The 20,151-nt window shown below is 44.6% G+C and overlaps 1 protein-coding gene across 1 annotated transcript; it reads left to right on the top strand.

The window, feature by feature from the left end:
• The first annotated feature begins 1,419 nt into the window (after positions 1–1,419).
• On the top strand, positions 1,420–14,725 carry LOC104313363 (solute carrier family 51 member A). The gene is made up of 8 exons (XM_069784863.1): positions 1,420–1,800; positions 2,875–3,026; positions 3,136–3,209; positions 4,712–4,870; positions 7,888–7,999; positions 8,904–9,050; positions 10,443–10,548; positions 11,035–14,725. Exons 1-8 carry the CDS (start codon positions 1,719–1,721, stop codon positions 11,220–11,222), a joined length of 1,020 nt encoding a protein of 339 aa, XP_069640964.1. The 5' UTR covers positions 1,420–1,718; the 3' UTR covers positions 11,223–14,725.
• Positions 14,726–20,151: the final 5,426 nt, after the last annotated feature.

The raw sequence follows: 20,151 nt of genomic DNA on the forward strand, positions 1-20,151 counted from the left end.
ACTTGTGAATTTCTTCAACAAAAGCAATTGACAAACCTGCCTCATTCAAAAAAGGGATTCACAGGAAAGGGATTTTTATTTTTAGCTTTCAGGGAATACAAGGAGCTGGCAACCAAAATAGCAGCAGATGGGAATCCTGTTGTCTCTGCACAGGAAGAACATTCAAAGGCCTTGGGCCATCTTTCCATCTCAGCAAATCCTTACTTGAGCTTTCAGTCACATTTTGGAATATGTGATCACCTTCAAACAGTTTGATAAAAAGTCAAGCAAACTGGGTAGAAACTGCATGGTGTGTTAGGGCTGTTTTCCCCTCTACTAGCAACCGTTTCTTCCGGATGAGTAAACCTTGATGAAGGGAGGCCTCCCTATGTATTTCAGCTGTTCCGTGTCTTCCCTTCTTTATCCACTAATTCCTGGCATTCCTTTGCATTTTTCTCCCATGCTGATTCCTCACCTGGCATTTCTGAGGACTATCCGCTGCGGCCCCAAGATCTTTTTTCCTGAGTGGCAATAGCTCATCATCACATAGGTAGTTTGGGCTGTCCCCCTCCCCCTGAACACTGCGTTTATTGATACAGCCTGTCACCTGCCATAACCATCCCTCTGCTGCTTCTCGCAGCCAGCTTTCAGTCTGACCACCCAGAAAAACTCGGTGGGTCACCAAACTCCATCATTTAGGACGAGAGTAAACGGCCTCCAGTTGCACCAGGGGAGGTTTAGATTGGATATTAGGAACAAGTTCTTTACTGAAGGGGTTGTCAGGCATTGGAACAGGCTGCCCAGGGAAGCGGTGGAGTCACCATCCCTGGAGGTGTTCAAAAAATGCGTAGATGTGGCACTTCAGGACATGATTAGTGGGCATGGTGGTGTTGGGTTGACGGTTGGACTCGATGCTCTTAAAGGTCTTTTCCAACCTAAACGGTTCTACGATTCCGTTACTCAGTCCCTTTTCCTGGAAAGGCTCAGGCTGCCCAAAGGATCCTTCCACAGCAGGTGAAACAGGCGGGAAAGTGGAGAGTCCCTCGGTGCGTTCCTCCCCTCGAGGTGCTCCCCTTCAGCCGCTGACAGAAGACTGTGCAGCTTTTCACCTCATGGCAGCCAAGATGGTTGGCGAGTCTTTGGCGGCGGACTCCCCAGAAAGTCCTTTGAAATGTCTCCTACACTGACCAAGCAACCTTCCTCCTCCTCAACCTTCCTCCTCCGCAACCTTCCTCCCCTGCAGAGCCCCTCACACAGTGCTCTAACCGGGTCGGGCTGAAGTCTGACATGGCGCCGGGGAATCCAGCCCCCCCTCCTCGGCTGGCAGCCCGCGCTCCTGTGGAGACCCGACCGCAGGTTCCCTCACACCCCGGGCCTATGAAAGAAGGGGACGGGGCTGAGGGGATGGGGAGGGGGCTCCCTGCTTTCCACACGAGCACCTCCACAGAGACCGACCCACCGGTGCCCGGTCCCCGCTGGGCGCCAAGAGGCAGGACAGCGCGGAGACCGGGCCCTGCCCGCCGCCCGCCCGGCCCCGGTTCCCGGGCTAATTATTAAACCGTCCCCTCAGCCGAGCCCCGAGTAGCCGGACCCCGCACTGCGGACTACCGCCCTCGTTAGGGACCAGCGGGCGGGCACCGACCCCCCCCACCCACCCTCCCCGTCTCCCCCGTCCCGCCGCCGCCGCCGCCTCGGTGCTACTGGCCACACCGCGGCGGGGAGCCGGCGGTCTGGCCGCCATGGAGGGTGAGGCGAACGGGACCCTCCACCCGGAGTCCTGCGGCTCCGGCCAGCCGCCCTACTCGCGGGAGCTTCTCCAGAGTAAGTGCGGCAGCCTGGCATGGCTGAGGTGAGGGAGGGAGGCGTGAGGGAGATGGCGGCGGGGAGGAAGGGGGGGGCTGCCCGCCAGCCCGGCTGCTCGCCGGCCGGGTCTCAGGGCTTCCCCCCCGCCGTGAGGAGATCTAAGATGGGGAGATGGCCCCGGAGAGGTGGTCTGGAAGGGTTGGGGTCTTCTGAAGCGGGTTCAAGAGGCTGAGGCAAAGGCTGAGGTTTGCAAGGCGCTGCTCGGTGTGCCTTTAGATAGGCTGGCGTTGGTACCAGAGGTGAGCGTGAACTTCTCCTAAATTAAGCGTGGCTCCACAGCAGTGCTCTCCTCTGTCCCCAGAAGCAGCTTTCTTGGGAGAAAATACACCTCAGCCATCAGCCGTGGGTAAAAGTCGATACCCACACCCGGTGTCAATGGAGAGTGAAACCCGTCAGCTGTGGGTAAATGTTGATACCCGCACCCAGCATTAGGGGAGAAGTAAAAAAGAATTTGGCGAAGGCGTCAAGTGTCATTTCAGGCTAGATACATCAGGGGCTTATCCTCGCATTGTTCCTGTCCCTCAGAAACTTCCACCGAGCCTCTGAAAAGTTTGCGTGCCCAAGGAAGTTAAGCACAAACATGCCTATGAACATACAGTGGAAGCAAAGTACTAATATTGAATAAATATATTTTTGCTTGTTGTCTGCCTGGAAAAAAGTTCCCAGAATATGTGTTTATTTATTTATATTATGTATTTATTTATATTCTGTTACGTATTCACATCCATCTAAGGACATTTGTCCTGGAACTCCACCTTTCTGAAGGGGACTTTTGCATAATGCTTTGAGAACACGGAGGCATATTCTTCCTGTATGCTGTCTGTGGATCCTGGAAAGATTTAGTCATGAACTTAAGTTTAAGTATTTGAATCATCCTGTGAAGTCAGTGGTCTGTCTGTGTAGCTAAGGATGAGTGCAAGCTGTTGCAGAAATAGAGCTAAGAAGCCCCTCAGAGATGGTGTCTTTACATTAAATGTTTGGAATGCTTACGAAATAAATCAGAACTTTACGTTTTCTTTTCTCTCTCTGCAGGCCTTGACCTACCAGGGAGATTTCTCTTTGCAGTCTTGACTCTGATGACACTAATTGCCAATCTGGTGTTTATAGAGGAAGCGGCCTACATCTACAGGAGAATTCCCTCCTTCAAAAGATCAGTGATAATTTGGATTAATGCTGCAGCTCCAGTAAGTTACCATGGAAAAGTGATGAAATTGAAAGTAGGGTTTTGCTGAAAATCCACATGAACCGGCTTTATCTCTGCCCTTGGTACAACCCTCCTCCCTTTCCCTGTAGGTGATTGCTACTACTTCGTGCATTGGCATGTGGATTCCTCGCTCGACAATGTTTACAGATTTCACAGCAGCAGTGTGAGTATCCTGCTTGTTTCTAGATGTTGCCCCAAACCCTGAATTTCTTCCTTTTAAACATCTGCTGCTCTTGGTAAACACAGTCATTTTGTAAATTTAACAATTTAGTAATTTTTGGTTTGAGTTGAAATCTCTTGGCAGCTCTTTTCTGGGAGGTGGAAAATGCTGAAGCAGTTCCCAGTGCTACAGTCCCCTAGTGTGGGAACCTCAGTATGAAAGATCTGTGACTCGCATGTAATTGATCCCTTGGATTGACAGTAGCTTTGAAGCAGTACTCTTTCTTTCCTCTCTCTGCATGTCATGTGGAATGAGATTCTGACCTGTGACTTCTTCACTGCGCTTTTACTAATGATGAACCGTGGAGGTCTATTATTAATGGTGGCAAGTGAACCTCCGATGAGTATATCAATGTAAAAATGTTCCACAGTTCTCCTGATAAAAGCACTTTCTGTACGAGCATGACAGCTCTGACGTGCACAGAGAAGAAGGGAGAAATGTGGTCCTTGCTTTCTGGAGGTGATGGCGCAGCCCTGGTAGGCAGAGCCAGGTGGGGGAATGCCGTGGCCTTGGGCACTCCGCAGTTGATTTTGGGATGATTTTGGAACCCACTGCAGGACAGTGTCACAGACTCTCATGAATAGCCTCACCCCACGTCACACTGCATTTACTAAGAGAGTAGAGTAAAAAAGGAGGGAAAACACAGTAGCAGGGAGCATACAGCAATTTGTGCAGGGAGTGCAGATTGCCAGCAACTTCCAAGAATCCAGTCCTGTGGCACTTCAAGCCTGTCTGAATCCCTCCCCCCTCCCTTGCCCAAGCTGCAGGTTCCTGTCCCCTCACTTGCTGCTACTACCACTCAGTCTCCAGCTGCACAGCAAGCTGCTTCAAGGAGGCAGTGCAGCTGAAGAGGACCTCTTTTATTTGGTGAGGTTGGATTTCAGTGAAGCCGTTCCCTAAATCGGTTAGGGACAGGGAGGAAAGGGCGGTTGCATGATCTATAGTTCCTGGGAAGGGTTGAGAATGTGCAGGCGGTGAAGGAGGGAGAGGTGGGGATCAGCTTTGGCTGCAGAGGAACCGCACCCTGACTGGGCCACACATTTGATGATAGCTATATATATATATACATGAACCTAGCCATGTTTGCTGGGTTGTTTTTTATTTTAGAGGAGGAAGTGGACTTGTTCTGAAGAGTTTGGACCAGTCAGGACTAGATAACTGATGGAAAAATATGGCTGTAATGACTTGGGCCAGAAAAACCTGTGCTTTAATACTGACTCTGCCAACCAGTCACCAGTGCAGCTTTAGGAAATTCCACAGCTGCTCTGTGCCTCAGTTTATTCCTCTTTCGGTGAGGTTAGGGCAGTTCTGGTCCTCCAAGGTGATGGAAAGCAGTAGTGCTAGAATTTTTGTTGATCGCAAAGCGCAAGCTATAAAAACCCTGGACAGAAGGCGGCACTGGCCTGCGCAGGCACGTTCAAGCTGGCATTTTCTTCCTCTCCTAGATTTTTTGCCATAGTTATCCACAAGTTCCTGATGATGATGATTAAAGAGTGCGGAGGTCAAAAGCTGCTCCTCAAGCGTTTTGAAAATGGTCACTTCAAGATCAGCACCGGTCCCTGCTGCTGCTGCTGCCTTTGCCTCCCTCGTGTGCGCATCACTAGGTGAGTTGTCCTTTAAGTTTTCCCAGCTGCAAAACGGCTGCTGGGATTCAGCCAACTTGGCAAGGCCAAGCTTACAGCAAAGGCCCTCCCCGCTTCCCGAAAGTCAGTCTCAAGCTGTCTCTCTTAAACAGTGCCATCGCTTCGGGGCTGTACACCACCACTGATTTATTTCATTTTTATAGTGCAGAATTTTGCATAAGAGTCGAGAGTATGAGCTCTCTCAGTTTAACCCAGTGCAGTGTTCCCACTCATAGTAATGTTGTGCACTGCGGCATCTCCCCAACTAATCCCATTCTCTTCCAAGAAACCATTTCTGTAGTAAGCAGTGGTGTGTGGGAGGAGGAATTTCTACCGTAGAAAACCTAGTAATTGAGATTTCAGTTTCTTTTTGTTCCAGAAGGGAACAAATGTCTCCAAATTGGGTACTTTACACGAGCAGAATTGTCAAATTGAGGCTGTCTTGAAAGAAAATTTCTCTTATTTTGATGAAATTGAAATGTTTCATTCTAATTTTGACTTTAAAACTACTTCAGATTAAAAGAATTTTTAGAACAAAAAATAGCTGTAATTCCTGGAAAGCTTTGATCTCAATGAAATGGCATTGTCTGGTGAGGCAAAAGCAAATATTTTCTTCTACTAAACTTAGTATTAATGCATCTTTGAGAAGCGGGGTGAGGATGGAGAGCTGCACTGATGGGAGGCTGTATACTGTAACATAAACTCTGCCTCCTTTGAGCACTGTCTGGTGGGGCTCCTCCTCCGGCTAGTGTCACCCTGTCATTTACACGCTGCTCCACAGCCTGGAAGCCTCATGTATTTCCCAGGGCTTTCCTGCTGGCACAGAATATGAGAATGTTTCTCTCAGTAAGAGCAAAAGCTGACGGATTGAATGTGCAAGACAGAGTTTTCTATGAGGGCCCGGACATCAGTGTCAGAGGGTCCTTAGGGACTTTATGGTCTGGTTAAATGAAAGTGGCAAGCAGAACACAGCATAGCGGTTTGTGATGCATTTGCAAAAACATTCTTATTTTTTATTGTAATAATTCTTCCTTAAACTGCCTCATTCGGTATTGGAATTTAAAGTCTTGTTTCCATCATTTTATTTTAATGGAATAACGCTAGTTATTTACATGGAGCGGGCACCGAGAAGAATAGGTAGTAAACCAACCAAAAAATGTACCTCCAAAAATGGATGTAATACAATGATGTAAAATCAGCAACTACCGATAATGACTCTGACTAATTTTCATGGGCATTGGTTCAGGCTCATTTCAGCAGTCAGAGCTGAAGAAGTGCCGTGGGACAGAGCTGTGCTATAGATCTGACGTGTCAGCAGTATATTTGTTTTTCTTTCCATCTCTGTCACCCTCTGTATAGGTTGTGGTGGCTGGGAGCTTGGGAGAGGATCCTCTACTATGTGGTCCTTTTAGTCAGTCCGGTGACAGCCTACGCAGAATGATATTAGCTAATATTAACTCTTTTCAGGACCTAGATATTGCCTACTACTGCTGGGGGGAAGGACAGCTGCCTGTTCAAAAAAAAAAGGCTTTTTGCTTTACAGAGGGCTTAGGGCTCCTTCTCCGGTGTCTGTAGCACTGGGAATCCCATCTGCTGTCTCTGCCTCTGACTTCTAGCCTTTTCCCATTACAGGGTACAATTTTTTTGAAATATGAGCAAGCTATACCAGAGAAAGGTCAGTCTCATATTCCTCCCATAGGTATCTTATGGGGAAACAGGGAGCTACTCCAAGGGAGGGATTCATTCTTTTAAAAAACCATATACTATTGAGAATTCCTGAGAAAACTAACAAGGTACAGTAGACAGATGAGGCAAAGTAACAAGCCATACAATGGGGAGAGGTGTGACAGAAGAGGTCTGATGGTCAAGAAAGATAGACCTGCATTGACAAGGGAAACAACTTGGGGTGTTGCAGTGACTGCGCTGTTTGTCATATTATTCTTTATAGCCCTTTGGGAATAATAAATCTATGAAAAGGCACACACACTAAATGGCTGGCCAGTTGCAGGCCTTTCCACATGTGTTTGTGCCACTCATAATCCTGTGGTTATTAGTTATATTCATTGAGCAATTCCTATAATTACTCGTTCATGGCTATATCCTGTAGCATACTAAATGGCAGCCTGTTGTCTGCTGAGGCATCTCTGATGGCAGTCTCAAGGGTCCAAGGAACTACATTGAAGACAACATTGACAATATGGGAAATAATACACATTAATAGACTAAAACATGAGCCAGCCGTAGCAGCGACAGCTTGTCCTGTGAAGGCTGAAGCAGAGTTCAGGTCAGTCAGCTTTCATGCCCTCTGTTAGAAAGTGCATCTGCCCCTTTCCTGGTGGCCTTTAATGCTGGCTGGCCAGGTTATTGTGTATGGGCTGTGTTCTGGATCCAGTTTATACTCACAGAAGTGAGGAAATCCTGAGCTGTCCTGCTGGCCTCGTGCAGTTTGCCAAGTGAAAGATAGTTCCTTTCTTCTGTTAGAGTAGAGAGGAGCAAAACCAGATGCTTATGTGGTAGTATTCATGATGCACTGAAAGACTGTAAGTCCTTTCACCTAGATCTGTATGATTCCCTTTCTTGATCTGCCACAGGACTAGGAAGTGTCTGAACAGAAAGGCTGAATTGTCCAATTTCATCGCAGAACTGAAATAGTAAGGGAACAAGGCAAGAGAAAGTGGCATTATTGTTCAGAAACCGGTTATGCTGCTACTGGCTCTCTGGTTAGCTTCAGGGCAGAGAAAGACATCACGTTTTGCCCAGCTTTGGTTAGTATGCAATTGCTGCAGAACAAGAAAAGTGCTATCTTTGTAGAGACTTTACTAAATAAACACTGGGTAATTCTTGGAAGGATTTTCTTATCTTGAAGCTGTTCCTCCCCAGATTTTAGCCGCATGCTATAGGAGTGGGAAAGTTTTGCAGCTGATGGTATCCAAAAATTGTTATTGAAGTTGCTAATAAGATCTTGGCCTATGCGATTTTTTTGTTGGTTTTTTTCCCAGACGAACTCTCTTTTGGCTCAAGCTGGGCACCTTTCAGTTTGCTTTCCTTCGACCCGTGCTCATGTTTTTATCAATAGTGCTTTGGACTAATGGCAATTACACCCTTTACAATGTAAGTAAATATTTTAATCAGAGCTGGTCCACAAAATCCGTAGATTTTAGGGTTGATGTTAGTATCTTAGCCTACAGCTAAACTGTGAAATGTGGGAGCACTTCCAGGTAAGTCCTTACTGTATTCTTTTGAGACCCTGAAGCATATAATTTCTGCCTTCCCCCAGACTCTCCATTTCCTGGCTTCCCTTGGAAAGAAACTGGGCATCAGGGTGGGTTGGGCATCAGATTATGCTCTAATATGTTTCCCAGCTTGTATGATTAGAATATAGCGGGACTGCAAGTTGCCCTGTGGGATGTACTGGCCCTGTGTTTTGTAAGGTACAGCCTTAAGAAACAAGTGTATGTACTGGCATCTAAACAGGAAGCCTAATTCTATGTTTTTTCTGCAAATCATGGTGATTTTTATATCTGTGCAAAGTAGAAAAGATAGCACTGTACTTCTGCTTTGTACCATGTAAGTTGCAAGATGATGGAGAAGTCTGTATCTGCTAATAATTTTGCACCTCTTGGATAACTCAGATTGAAAGTAATACATTTTTTTGTTGTTTTATGGTATAAAATAAATTACCCCTCTGAGATGTCATGCTGAATAAGCTCTCATGAGCTGCTGAGCATTCCCAGGTGCTGCTGGGGCCGGATTGAGGGGTTGTGTCACTTGTTACCTTCCCAGGATGAACAGATTTACATGTCCCTGCCTGCCGGGTGAGAGCACTGTGCTAACACTCCAGTTGGTACTGTGCAATTTCCCCATGCAAACCCCAGCAGCTGCTGCTGCCATCAGCTTTCACGGAGATAAAAACAAGCATTTTAACATCTGCATCATCCAGTTCACAACTTCTTCCTGGAAATAGTAAAATGCACTGTAAAGTTTTGTAGGTACGCCTGTTTGATCTGCTTCTTAGTTATCTCCCAAAGGAGCTGCAATATGGATTAACTGCTTTGTTGGTGTCCTCACCATTATTGCTCTGTGGCCAGTTGCAATCATGTTTCAACAAGTTAGGACTCTCCTTAACTGTAAGAAGATCATCCCAAAGTTTGCTCTTTATCAGGTGAGAAGTTTAATATTTCTGATAAGAATTGCTCTTAACGGCTAATATAACACCATCTCTCTGGTTCTTGGTTCTTTGTTGAAAAGTTACAGTATTTTTTTTTTTCCCTGTGCAAAGGCATATTTTTACCTGATTAAAGCTGCATCCCTTTGAAGCACTCTCCTTGGCTGCTGTTCAGTTTCAGCTTGAGCCAATTTACCTCTGGTCTCTCAGGAGTGCTGGAGATGTGAAAGCTGCGTAAAATCCATTTATCTTTAGGCAACTGAAATCAAAACAGCACCTTCTGCGGGGCCTGAAGGAAGCTTTGTAGATGCAGTATCCTGAAACACAATCTTAAAATGCTGGTGTGTACTTTTACAGACTAGGAGAGGATGTGGAGCATTGTGTGGGTGGCTGTTGTTCAAACTGTTTCAGCATATCACAATGTTGGGCTCTGACAACATTTTTCTTGGCCATTCTGCACTTCAGAGTTAGATAATAATGAAAATACTGACTGGGAATCATTAAATAGTAAGGAACAGAACCAGATAGGTTAGAATAAAAAAGCCCAGGGACCGGGCCACCCTCTTCTACATCAACCTGAAGAGAGTACAGCAGAACCCTTGGATACGCATCCTTCTTAAACAGGACCTGTAGAAAGGCTGGTGCGCTAAGGTTTCTATTAAATAAATTATTAAGCACTTATAAATGCAATAAACAGGATAGTCACACCTGCAAAGCTGCATTAGGGTGAATCCAGGTTTAGGATGGCAAACTCTCTTAATGCGAGGGTTTATACTCAAACAGTTGCACCAGCAGCTAGAGAGACACTTTTGATATCTCTGAGGCAGCAAAGGCCTAGCTCAGCGAATAGCAGGTAATATCACGCGTAAGTGATTGCTGCTGAACCCAAGCTGCGAAGAGTCCTTCATCCCTTCTGGCAAAGAAACCAGTCTCATATAACTTGAGGAACACCACATCTCCCTGCTGTGGCAAAAAGAGGAGACAACAGAAAAAACGTTCTTTGTGAGTCCTTCCTCCACTAAGGGAGAACGTAAGCTCATAGGTCAAATTAACAGGAAGTTTTTAAAACATCATTACCTATTATTCAGAGCTCAGTACTGTTTAAAATCCCAGCTGGGAGGTCTGCGTATATTGCACCTACCAAATGAAGGGCAGAGAAGAAAGACTTTCCAAGCAGAGGTTTGATATGATACTTAAATTCAGAGCAATATCATCCTGAGCTAAAGATGAATTCTGCAGAATGGCAGGCAGCCTGCTCGTAGATGGGAGGAGAGGGAGGGCAAGAAAGGAGGAATGAGGCAAAAGAGGGTCCGTTACGAAAGCAGAATTGTTGTGTGAACTATAAACCTTTTTCTGGTAGCTGAGGCATGTTTTCTCTTTCTGGTGCAGTTTATTCTCATCCTGAACCACTTGCAGGCAGCTATTATCAACATCTTGGCCATGCAAAGAATCATTCCCTGTGCTCCACCACTCTCCTCTTCAGCAAGAGGAGCATGTAAGTTCTTCCGGGAAAGATCTTCTTCATTTACTTACAAAGGTGCCAGCTCAGTGTTGCTAACTGCTATATATGGTGTTTTCCCAAAATACTAATTTCCTGGGATCATGTAGCTTTTGCAGAATCTCAGCTTTTACTTAACAAACAATAACAAGAGTTTCATAGCTGTCGTAGCTGCAGAGAAAAGCTTGATAATGAGAAGAGTTGGAATCAGAAATGAGAAGAAAATAAACCAATGTGCATAGTTACTGTTAAATCTCTTGCGTTTTGGATGCATAACTTATTGCATGCTTATTGATGGGCAATACTGTAATTCTGTGACTGATTTTATTGCCAAGTGTGAGAGACGCTCCGTTATGGGGACAGGATGGTAAAGCTTGTTCCTTTTGCACAGATGAAAATTGATAACCCAGGTATTCATTTTGTGTCTGATAGTCATTTCCCCCTTTTGGGGGCTTTTCTTTGCCTCCCGGGTTTTTTTGGCAGATATGACCCAGCAGCTCCTCATCATGGAAATGTTTTTGATAACCCTAATCTCAAGGGTTGTCTATCGGAGAAGGTCCTGTGAGCTAGAGCCTCCAGAGTGTATGGCTGAAGAATCTGAGGCCAACAAGCAGACTCCTAAGATTATCCTGAACGGCGCAGTTAATGAAGATGGATTGCCAAGGTTTTAGAAGCCCTCTGTGCTCCTGTTCTGCCGGAGCTGGAAGCTTCAGGAGCATGTATATTCTTGCACCATAAATAGCCACTGTCCATGTCAGAACAATTTCTGACATAAATGCCTGTGAGCTGTAGTACTGAAAGGACCACTAGTGGAACGATAACCCTGTTTATTCTCCAGTGATATATACATGGTGTGAGTGTTTTCATACCATGCAATTTAGTAAGATTTCATACCATGTACTTTTCTGCTGTTACTGAGCACTTGATGGTAGCCAAGCTCTCTCACAATGTGATTTTATTTTATTTTTATTTTTTAGCTATTAGAATGGCTATGGTTTAGAGTTAATGCAGAGTCATTCTTGCTCATCTCTTTTGACTTTTTAAAATCTTATTTCTCCCTGGACTGCTGTCATATGTTCAACACAGCATTTTCCCATCCTTCCTCCATTAAACTTTATCAGCTCTCATTCTGTGCCACGAGCTCACCATAGCTAATTCTGATCAGTAAATACATTTGCATATGTTTGTTCTGAAATCCCCAAACCTGTCTGGGCTCTCCACCTACAGAAATTATGATCTCTTTAGGGCAAGACTTTTTACATTCCTTGGCAATTCACCTCCTAACTTGGTAAATACACAGTTGCTGTTTGTAAATATGGCACTGGCGGATGTTCTTCCTAGGGACAGCAGATCCTCTGTCCTGGAAAAAGAAAGTAGGAGTTAGAGTCTGAGGTGTCTTCTGCCACTGGTCTGTGACGTTACGTGGTGCTTTGGTTCTCTGCTTGGAAAATGGGAATAATGACACTCAGGATCCTTGTGCTAATGGTGTCTGTGGGGATAAGAGCAATTGAAAGGAATATTGGGGGTGTTGGTCAACAGCTGGCTGAACATGAGCCCACAGTGTGCCCAGGTGGCCAAGAAGGCCAACAGCATCCTGGCCTGTATCAGAAATAGTGTGGCCAGCAGGAGCAGGGCAGTGACTGTCCCCCTGTACTCGGCACTGGTGAGGCTGCGCCTCAAGTACTGTGTTCCTGTGTTCAGTTTTGGGCCCCTCACTACAAGAAAGACCTTGAGGTGCTGGAGCGTGTCCAGAGAAGGGCAACGAAGCTGGTGAGGGGCCTGGAGCACAAGTCTTATGAGGAGCGGCTGAGGGAACTGGGGTTGTTTAGTCTGGAGAAAAGGAGGCTGAGGGGAGACCTTATTGCTCTCTGCAACTACCTGAAAGGAGGTTGTAGTGAGGTGGAGGTTGGTCTCTTCTCCCAAGTAACAAGCGATAGGACAAGAAGAAATGGCCTCAAGTTGCGCCAGGGGAGGTTTAGATTGGATGTTAGGAACAATTTCTTCACTGAAAGGGTTGTCAGGCATTGGAACAGGCTGCCCAGGGAAGTGATGGAGTCACCATCCCTGGAGGTATTTAAAAGACATGTAGACGTGGCACTCAGGGACATGGTTTAGTGGTGGACTTGGCAGTGATGGGCTTACGGTTGGACTTGATGATCTTAAAGGTCTTTTCCAACCTAAATGATTCTATGATTCTGTGGAATCTCTTTCAAAAAATTCTTACCTCCCCAGCTTCTTCACCCCAAATCTGACCTGCCCCGGTGTCCAGTAGGGCTTCAAGTATTACAGAATCTTTTCAATTCACACCCATTGTCCTGTTTTGCATAAAACTTTTTTTTACTTTTTGCAAATGATCCTGATGTTCTTGGATGAACCTAATCGCTTTGGTTTAGCTCACTATAATTTATTAAATGATACTGTGTTTAGTAACCATTTGGATATTCTGCTGGGACCGGAGGTGCAGCACTTGTCTATCCTCATCTGGTCTGATCCCTAGAAGTAAACACCCAATCCACACAGCAAGAATTCTTATTCCATATGTAGGTTGGGAAAATGTTTCATGTTGGAAGAGATGTTAGTAACATCTTTTACCTATATTGTATCAAATATAACTTATCATCAGAGCAAAGTTAGACAGGTAGAATCATAGAATAGTTTGGATTATACGACCCTTTAAAGGAAGGGACCTTTAAAGGTCATCTAGTCCAACCCCCCTGTCATGAGCAAGGATATCTTCAACCAGACCAGGTTGCTCAGAGCCCCGTCCAGCCTGACCGTGAATGTTTCCAGGGATGGGGCATCGACCACCTCTCTGGGCAACCTGGGCCAGGGTTTCACCACGCTCAGCGTAAAAAATTTCTTCCTTAGATCTAGTATGAATCTTCCCTCTTTTAGTTTAAAACCATTACCCCTTGTCCTATCGCAACAGGCCCTATTAAAAAGTTTGTCCCCATCTTTCTTATAAGCCCCCTTTAAGTACTGGCAGGCTGCTGTAAGGTCTCCCTGGAGCCTTCTCTTCTCCAGGCTGAACAACCCAACTCTCTCAGCCTGTCTTCCTAGGAGAGGTGGTCCTGCCCTCTGATAATTTTTGTGGCTCTTCTCTGGACCCGCTCCAACAGATACCAGGGCTTTATTTTTAGTATACCTTGAATTAAAAAATGCTTTCAGTTTGGGAGTTCGTGGAAAATGAAATATTCTGAAAACAGCTAGTGAACCATCTGGAAGTAGAAAATGAGGCTGAATTAAACAAAATGTTTTCTTCTTTCTGATTGAGATCAGAAATAATATTTTCTTTAACAATAGAAGGATTCCATTACGGTACAAAAATGGAATTATTCTTCTTTTGAAGTGGTTGAAACAAATTTTATTTTTCATCTTTTTTCTAAGCAGGCAGTCTGGGAAATTAATACAGATTCATGAACTGCATTAATGTGAGATAATCTGCACTTTTCCCTTGAAAAATAATTTAGGTGAAAATTTTCGCTCTGCATTGGAGTGTGTCAGTAGAATTAACTGGGATCAGCTAACGTATTCTTAACATGAGAAATTGTCTTAATGTATTTTAACATTATGGCTATTAGCATATTCCTAATGTTGCTTTATGTCAGTATAGTCAAGGCCACACATACATATGTAGACTTGCAGAGCAGTATTTATTCCATAATGGCATTAGGAATGGTTGGCTGTGAGTTCAAGCAGCTTCAGAGTTGGAAAAGAAAATATTTTAAGTTGGTAAGGAATCTTGTGAATTGCTGTGGAAAAGACTTTAATTACCAGAGCAAATGAGACAAATGAGCATTAATGGAAAATGTTTTCTGTAGTGGTTCTGCGAGCAGCATGCCTTGGTGGGTGGGATCTGTGGCATGGAAGAGCAGATGCATGGACATGCATTCGAAAACAGATGGAGTGTATAGAGAAGTGGTGGTTTCTATAGGTCCAGCAAAGGCAGCTGCTGGGGCACAGCAAGAGTCTTCATCTATTGCCGTTGGTCTGGTATCTGTCGTGTCTCTGAAGTGCTTGTTAAATATATCTTGTAAACATCAGTGTGGGCCTGATTTAGCCACAGGTATCACTAGCTGTTATGCTTTTGGATAGATATTTAATATTTGTTGTGATCTTCATCTGACACATTTCAGCAATAAAATGTACTGTGGTGATTGTCAAGCAGACTTCAGATTTGGGAGTGAAGACATTTCTTTTTACTAGGTACAATCATGGAGGTCTCATTCCAAAAACCACTTGCTTACACAGAACCCTTTTCAGAGCAAAATTGGACATACTTAAATACGTGCGTAAGAGCTTTCCTGAGTTACAGCTTATGTGAATGCAGCAGAAGGTATGGGTCTTATTGTTACAAATTTCTTTTTTTTTTTTTTTTTAGCTTTTTAAATTAAGAATTTCTTCCCCACCTCTGCCTCAGACCAATAGCTGTAGCCTGCCTAATCTAGGTGCGGTGTCCAGGTAGGTGCCTGGGAGCTAGCAGCCAGGGGCAGCAGGTCCCTGCATTGCAGTGTGTTCATTCAGGCACTCTTGAAATTAAAACATTGCAAATCACAACCTCCCAGTTGGACTTTAGGCAATCTGAGTATTAAAACACAAATCAGAAAGCCAGAAATTCCTCCAGTCTCAGTTCTGATAAGGATCCCTTTCAGGTCGGTGAAAAAAAATTCCCTTTCAATTACGTGTTTGTGATTAAAGCATTTGAAAACATTTAACGAAAGCTAGCAGATAAATTTCACAACTCATTTTATACAGCTGCTGTAAAGTAATAAGTGTTAAAGTGAGCGCATAATCTTTATGTTATGTTTGCCTGGGATTATCGTGTGAGGAAGGGTAAAGGTAATTTTATCGGTGTCTTTTGTGATGATAAATGGCACCAACACCATTAAATAGAAAGGTAAGCATACACAGAGACCTGTGGTCGAAGGTTAAGAGAGTTCAGGCATTTGGAAGCAATTCATGAGAGCACAGGGGAAAAGATGCATTATGTATTTTGGGTGGCCGTGCGCTAAAGATGCAGGTGTGAAGGTGGACCCTGACCACGAAGCCTCCTGCAGTGTCACACAGGGGTACGCAGCATGAACAGCACACACATGAGACGGGGAGAATGAATGCGAGCACCTTGTCGTGTTGCAGGAGCAGGTTGGCAAACAAAAGCTGCTCAGTGCTCTTCTTTTCCGTCTGTCATTCAAGGTATTATTTTTAAAACAACACTAACTGAGTGCCTCCTGTTCCACAAGACCATGGCGTGGGCTCCTGTTGGCTGCGGCACGGGCAGCGCTGGAACCCTGATGAGGTGTGTGTCCCCCCAGCCTTGCAGTGGCAAGCTGACATTCCCCAGGCAGGGCTAGCTACGGGGACAGCGAAGAGTGTATTTAAGTGCATGCCTTTGTGTTTCATCTCTCTCGGCAGCAAAGGCCTCATGACTTGATACCCAAAGGATTTGTTTCAGGCATTAAGAGGGTGCTCTGCTGATTATAGGCCTTTCTAGCCCTACATCCCCCCTCCAATTGTCCTGTTCCCCAGCCTCGCACTTGCCCCTGCCTCATTCTCCCTGCCCAAGGGAAAAAAGAACCATGGAGTGCTCCTCAGGGAGGAGTGCCAAGGGTGTAGGCTCACTCCTCCAGACCCAGGGCAGCCAGACGACAGAGCCTACTTTCTATGCAGTGTCTGTTTCCAAAGAAAGGCCAAGAGGAAAAAAAAAAAAAAAAAAGAAACAGTACAAGAGCTGGATTGTGATCGCATGGTTCCCAGAGCTGGAGTAGGAGAAGAAGTTAGGTAACACAATAAGGATACAAACAGTGGTAAATTGAACAAGTTAGGGAATAGGTAGATTTAGTGTAAGCAGTAGAGAAGCCCAGAAGAAGACTCATGGATAACAGGGAGATAGCAGCCATTTGTTACACAGCTAATGAAAGTGGTAGAATATTCAATACCTGTTCAATACATTGTCACTTGGCTTCCTTACCCTTTTAACCAAGGTCTGACTGCTGCTGACAGCTGGAATGCTAATGCTTTTACTGACAGCCATTCACATGTTCTCTCAGGACAGTTCCTGAATCTGCTCGTACCTCCCGAGCTCCCAGATAAAATGGATCACTATTTTTAAGACACAACTGGGGGGGGAGCTAGATAACATACTGACCTTTTTACTGCTTTCGAACCCTTTAAAAGTGTTAACTAGGTGATTCTAACAGTTGTCTGAACTCAGCATGATCATCTTTGTTCTAGCAAAGGGGAACTGAGGCAGAGAAATCTAGAGAACTTGCCCAAAGCCCCACAGGGGAATATTGCATCAGCTAGGATCAGGCTGCAGAAGTGACCCAGTCTCACCTCCCTGCTCCAAAAATACTGCTTCTTAAATGTGGTAAGATCACAAATTCAGCTAAGAGTTTCTGAGTTAAGTAATGGTTAGGTGAGTTAGATCATGGTTAGATAAGGTGTCCACCAGAAGAATAAAATGTGTTGCTCTCAGCTTCCATAACCTCATTCCAGTAAGAGCTACAGGTCAGAGCATCTCTTTGTCGGTTGTGGAATTGGTGTGAAGAACAGACCTTTATATTGTTGGCTTGCAAGAGAAGGTAGGCAGAACATCTTAGGCTATTTTTCTCTGCTAAGTCACACCTTAGTGTAACTCCCCACAAATCATTCTGCAGCCTTATTAGTAGATATCCACAAACTTCATTCTTTACTTCTCAGAATCCTAGTTCCTATTAAAATGTCTCTACATAAAGAGAAAGCAGCACATTTAAAGAGCTCAGACCTCTATTTTTGCAAAATATTCTTCTTCTGCCATTTCTCAATTCATTACCCTTTCTTTACATACAAAAAAAGCTTGTTACACGTCTAGTGATGCCACTTACTGCCACATAACCAAGCAGTTCGTGTGCCAGCATAGCACTTCAAGGCACAGGTGCCTTATAACATACCTAAGGCAGCTTGAAGTCTCAGAATATTCTTTATTGTTCTTCAAACAAGGCAAAGAAGATCCTACTGCAGAAAGTGCATTGAAAAACAGGAAGAAGATTTTATTGAATAATTTTTACATTTTTGTGTGAGAAATCAGACTTACATTTTGGCAATATTTTGGATGTTTTTGGTCAGTTCTAGGAAGAGAGAAGAATTGTCCAAAGGCAATTTCCCTTAAATTTGTGGATGTCTCTTCCCTTCACAACTACAGATAGGCCACCTTCTTTAAGACCCTACTGCCCAGCATCTATTATGTAGATAGGGTCACAGCATATGTAGAAAACTAATGGTAGGATAAAATGACTTTTGTTTCCTTTAACGCAATTTAGCAGCTGACAAGTGTCAGTTTCCCCTCCAGAGATTCAGGCATCGGATCACAGATGCCTTCTGGGATCTAAGGCGTAGTTTTGGTACAGGCTGAAATTGGTTCAGATGTCTTGGAGAACTGCTAAGCTGTGAGAAAGTGCTGCAAGACATTGCGCAGAGCAGAGCCGTGAGAAGAGAGGTAACGTTGCTGGCAAAGGTGAGAGTGTTGACACAGGGATAAATCAGCAGCTCAAGAGTTCTCAAAGAGGAAAAACAACACAAAAACCGTACAAAATCCTACAGAAACAAAGCCAAGTAGCCCGAGGATGGCAGTTTAGCAATGTCAACGATCAGCCTGTTCCAAGCGGCAGCAGAAGCCAACCTTTCCCTTCTTGACTGAAGGCTGCCCAGCCAGCAGTGACTCCTTGGGTGCCTTATCAGGGCTGGCGAGCACGTTAGCTTGTTAGCTCTACCTTCACATTGCGTATATTGACCAATAAATCATAAGTTTTACTCTCTTAAGCTGTGAAATCCTTTTTTCAGAGGCTTGGTGCATAGCAAAAGGCACCCAAATGAACAGACCCAGAGGGGGAAGGTTACAAAACAAGGGAGAACTATTCAGTACAGGCAGCACCTCCTCCTTTATCACCCTTTGGGAATCACTGCCTTAACAACCAAAGGAGAAGTTAGAAATAACATGAAAACAACTTCTGAATTTATATTCATTCTTTACTCCAAATTACTGAAAAAAGTGAGTTTCTGTGTCTCCTTGTAGCCTTGCCATACCCAGCCAGCAAAGGGTGTGAGCTAATTGTTAAATTCAGTTCAACAAGTTCCTCATTAGGGGGAAATTACCTGAGTTTAAAATCTGCTAATTTTCCAATCAGGGTGAGTGTTTGCACTTGTGATTTGGAAATAATTAACACATGGTATAACATCAAAACCTATGTAAAGGCTAATGGTAGAAGGACTAATTTCCTTGGCATGAAAATGGTGTGCTTGGTTTCCCCAGAGCTCTATTACTGTCCTTTCAGTATCGGTATCTGCTGTGGAGGGTGTTCTAGTATTTATTGAGATTGATTCTCTGCAGACTTGTACTTTTTAATGTTAGTTTTGAAAAATTGAACCATTACTTTCCAGGGCTATGAGTAATTTTTTTTTTATTTTGAAAGGTGCTGTATTGGTTTCTTCTTGTTCCTGTTAATACAGACTTTCCCAGAATTACTGGCTTCTATCATCTCTAAAAGGAGATCATAAACTGTCATTTTAGACTAGAGCTTTGGCCTGAATTCTGCAACCTTTAAAACGCATGCTCCCAGGAGAGCCATGTTCTGATCCTTAAGGGCATTCCTAAGAATGTGAATGCCCTGTAGTATTTAGAAAGGATGTCCAGGTAGGACAATTAATTAGGAAAGCAGGTGTGTACGTGGGAGAAACAGATGTAGTTGGAAAACACAAATGGATTTTCTACCTTGAAGTTTCAGCTATTGATACAACCCTGATGACCATTTCTATGTATCATCAGATAATATTAGCTGGTCTAAATCAGATATTACTTCTGGTAAATGATGCTACCCTTAGAGCATGGCACTGGTACAACTCAGTGCATTAGTGACCTCTCACCATGAAGCCTGCAAGGGAGAGGAGCGATTTAATCTCCGGCAGCTGAGTCAACCACCCAAGGGTGTCGTTAGTCCCCGCTGGTGTAAGTATACTGTGGTTTATTGACAAGAAGGGTGTGACTTGACAGCTACAGATGAAAGAGCTGGTTCCACGTGAGCATGCTGCAGAGCGCAGGTGTAGTCTCTGGACTAATGTCTAGCCTAGAAGCAGTCCAGTTTTGGTGCAGTGATACAGAGCATGGTCCACAAGTTCTGCTTGCCTGTGATTAGCACGTGGGGCTTTTCATTGCCTTTTGTCACTGCATTGCCTTTAAACCCCTAAGACTTCTGAAAAAAAGCAAGCTGGCAAGGGTAGGGCAGCTTTAAACAGCTTCTCACCTACCAAGGCTTTGTCAAGCAGCATTCTGTAGGCAGAAAGGCTACCCCGTGAAGCCCTGGGAGGGACACGGGGCTTTTTCTTCACAGCCCTGCCTTCTCCCATGCCCACGGATATCTCTGGCAACTGTTGACATTGCAATAGAAATTGTGTTTCGGGTACACATGAGTCAGCGCTGGGGAATTCTATTACTGGATTAATATCTCTGACTTAGGTAACCTGTTTTGAACACTTCCAGTATCTTAATTGTTCGGAGCTTTCTCTTCTCAGTGCATTTTTGGATGAATGTAAATAGAGCTTGTCTTTCTTCTCTCACAGAAGAAGCAT

This window comes from Haliaeetus albicilla, chromosome 6 (assembly GCF_947461875.1).
Source record: "Haliaeetus albicilla chromosome 6, bHalAlb1.1, whole genome shotgun sequence".
Taxonomy (NCBI): Eukaryota; Metazoa; Chordata; class Aves; order Accipitriformes; family Accipitridae; genus Haliaeetus; species Haliaeetus albicilla.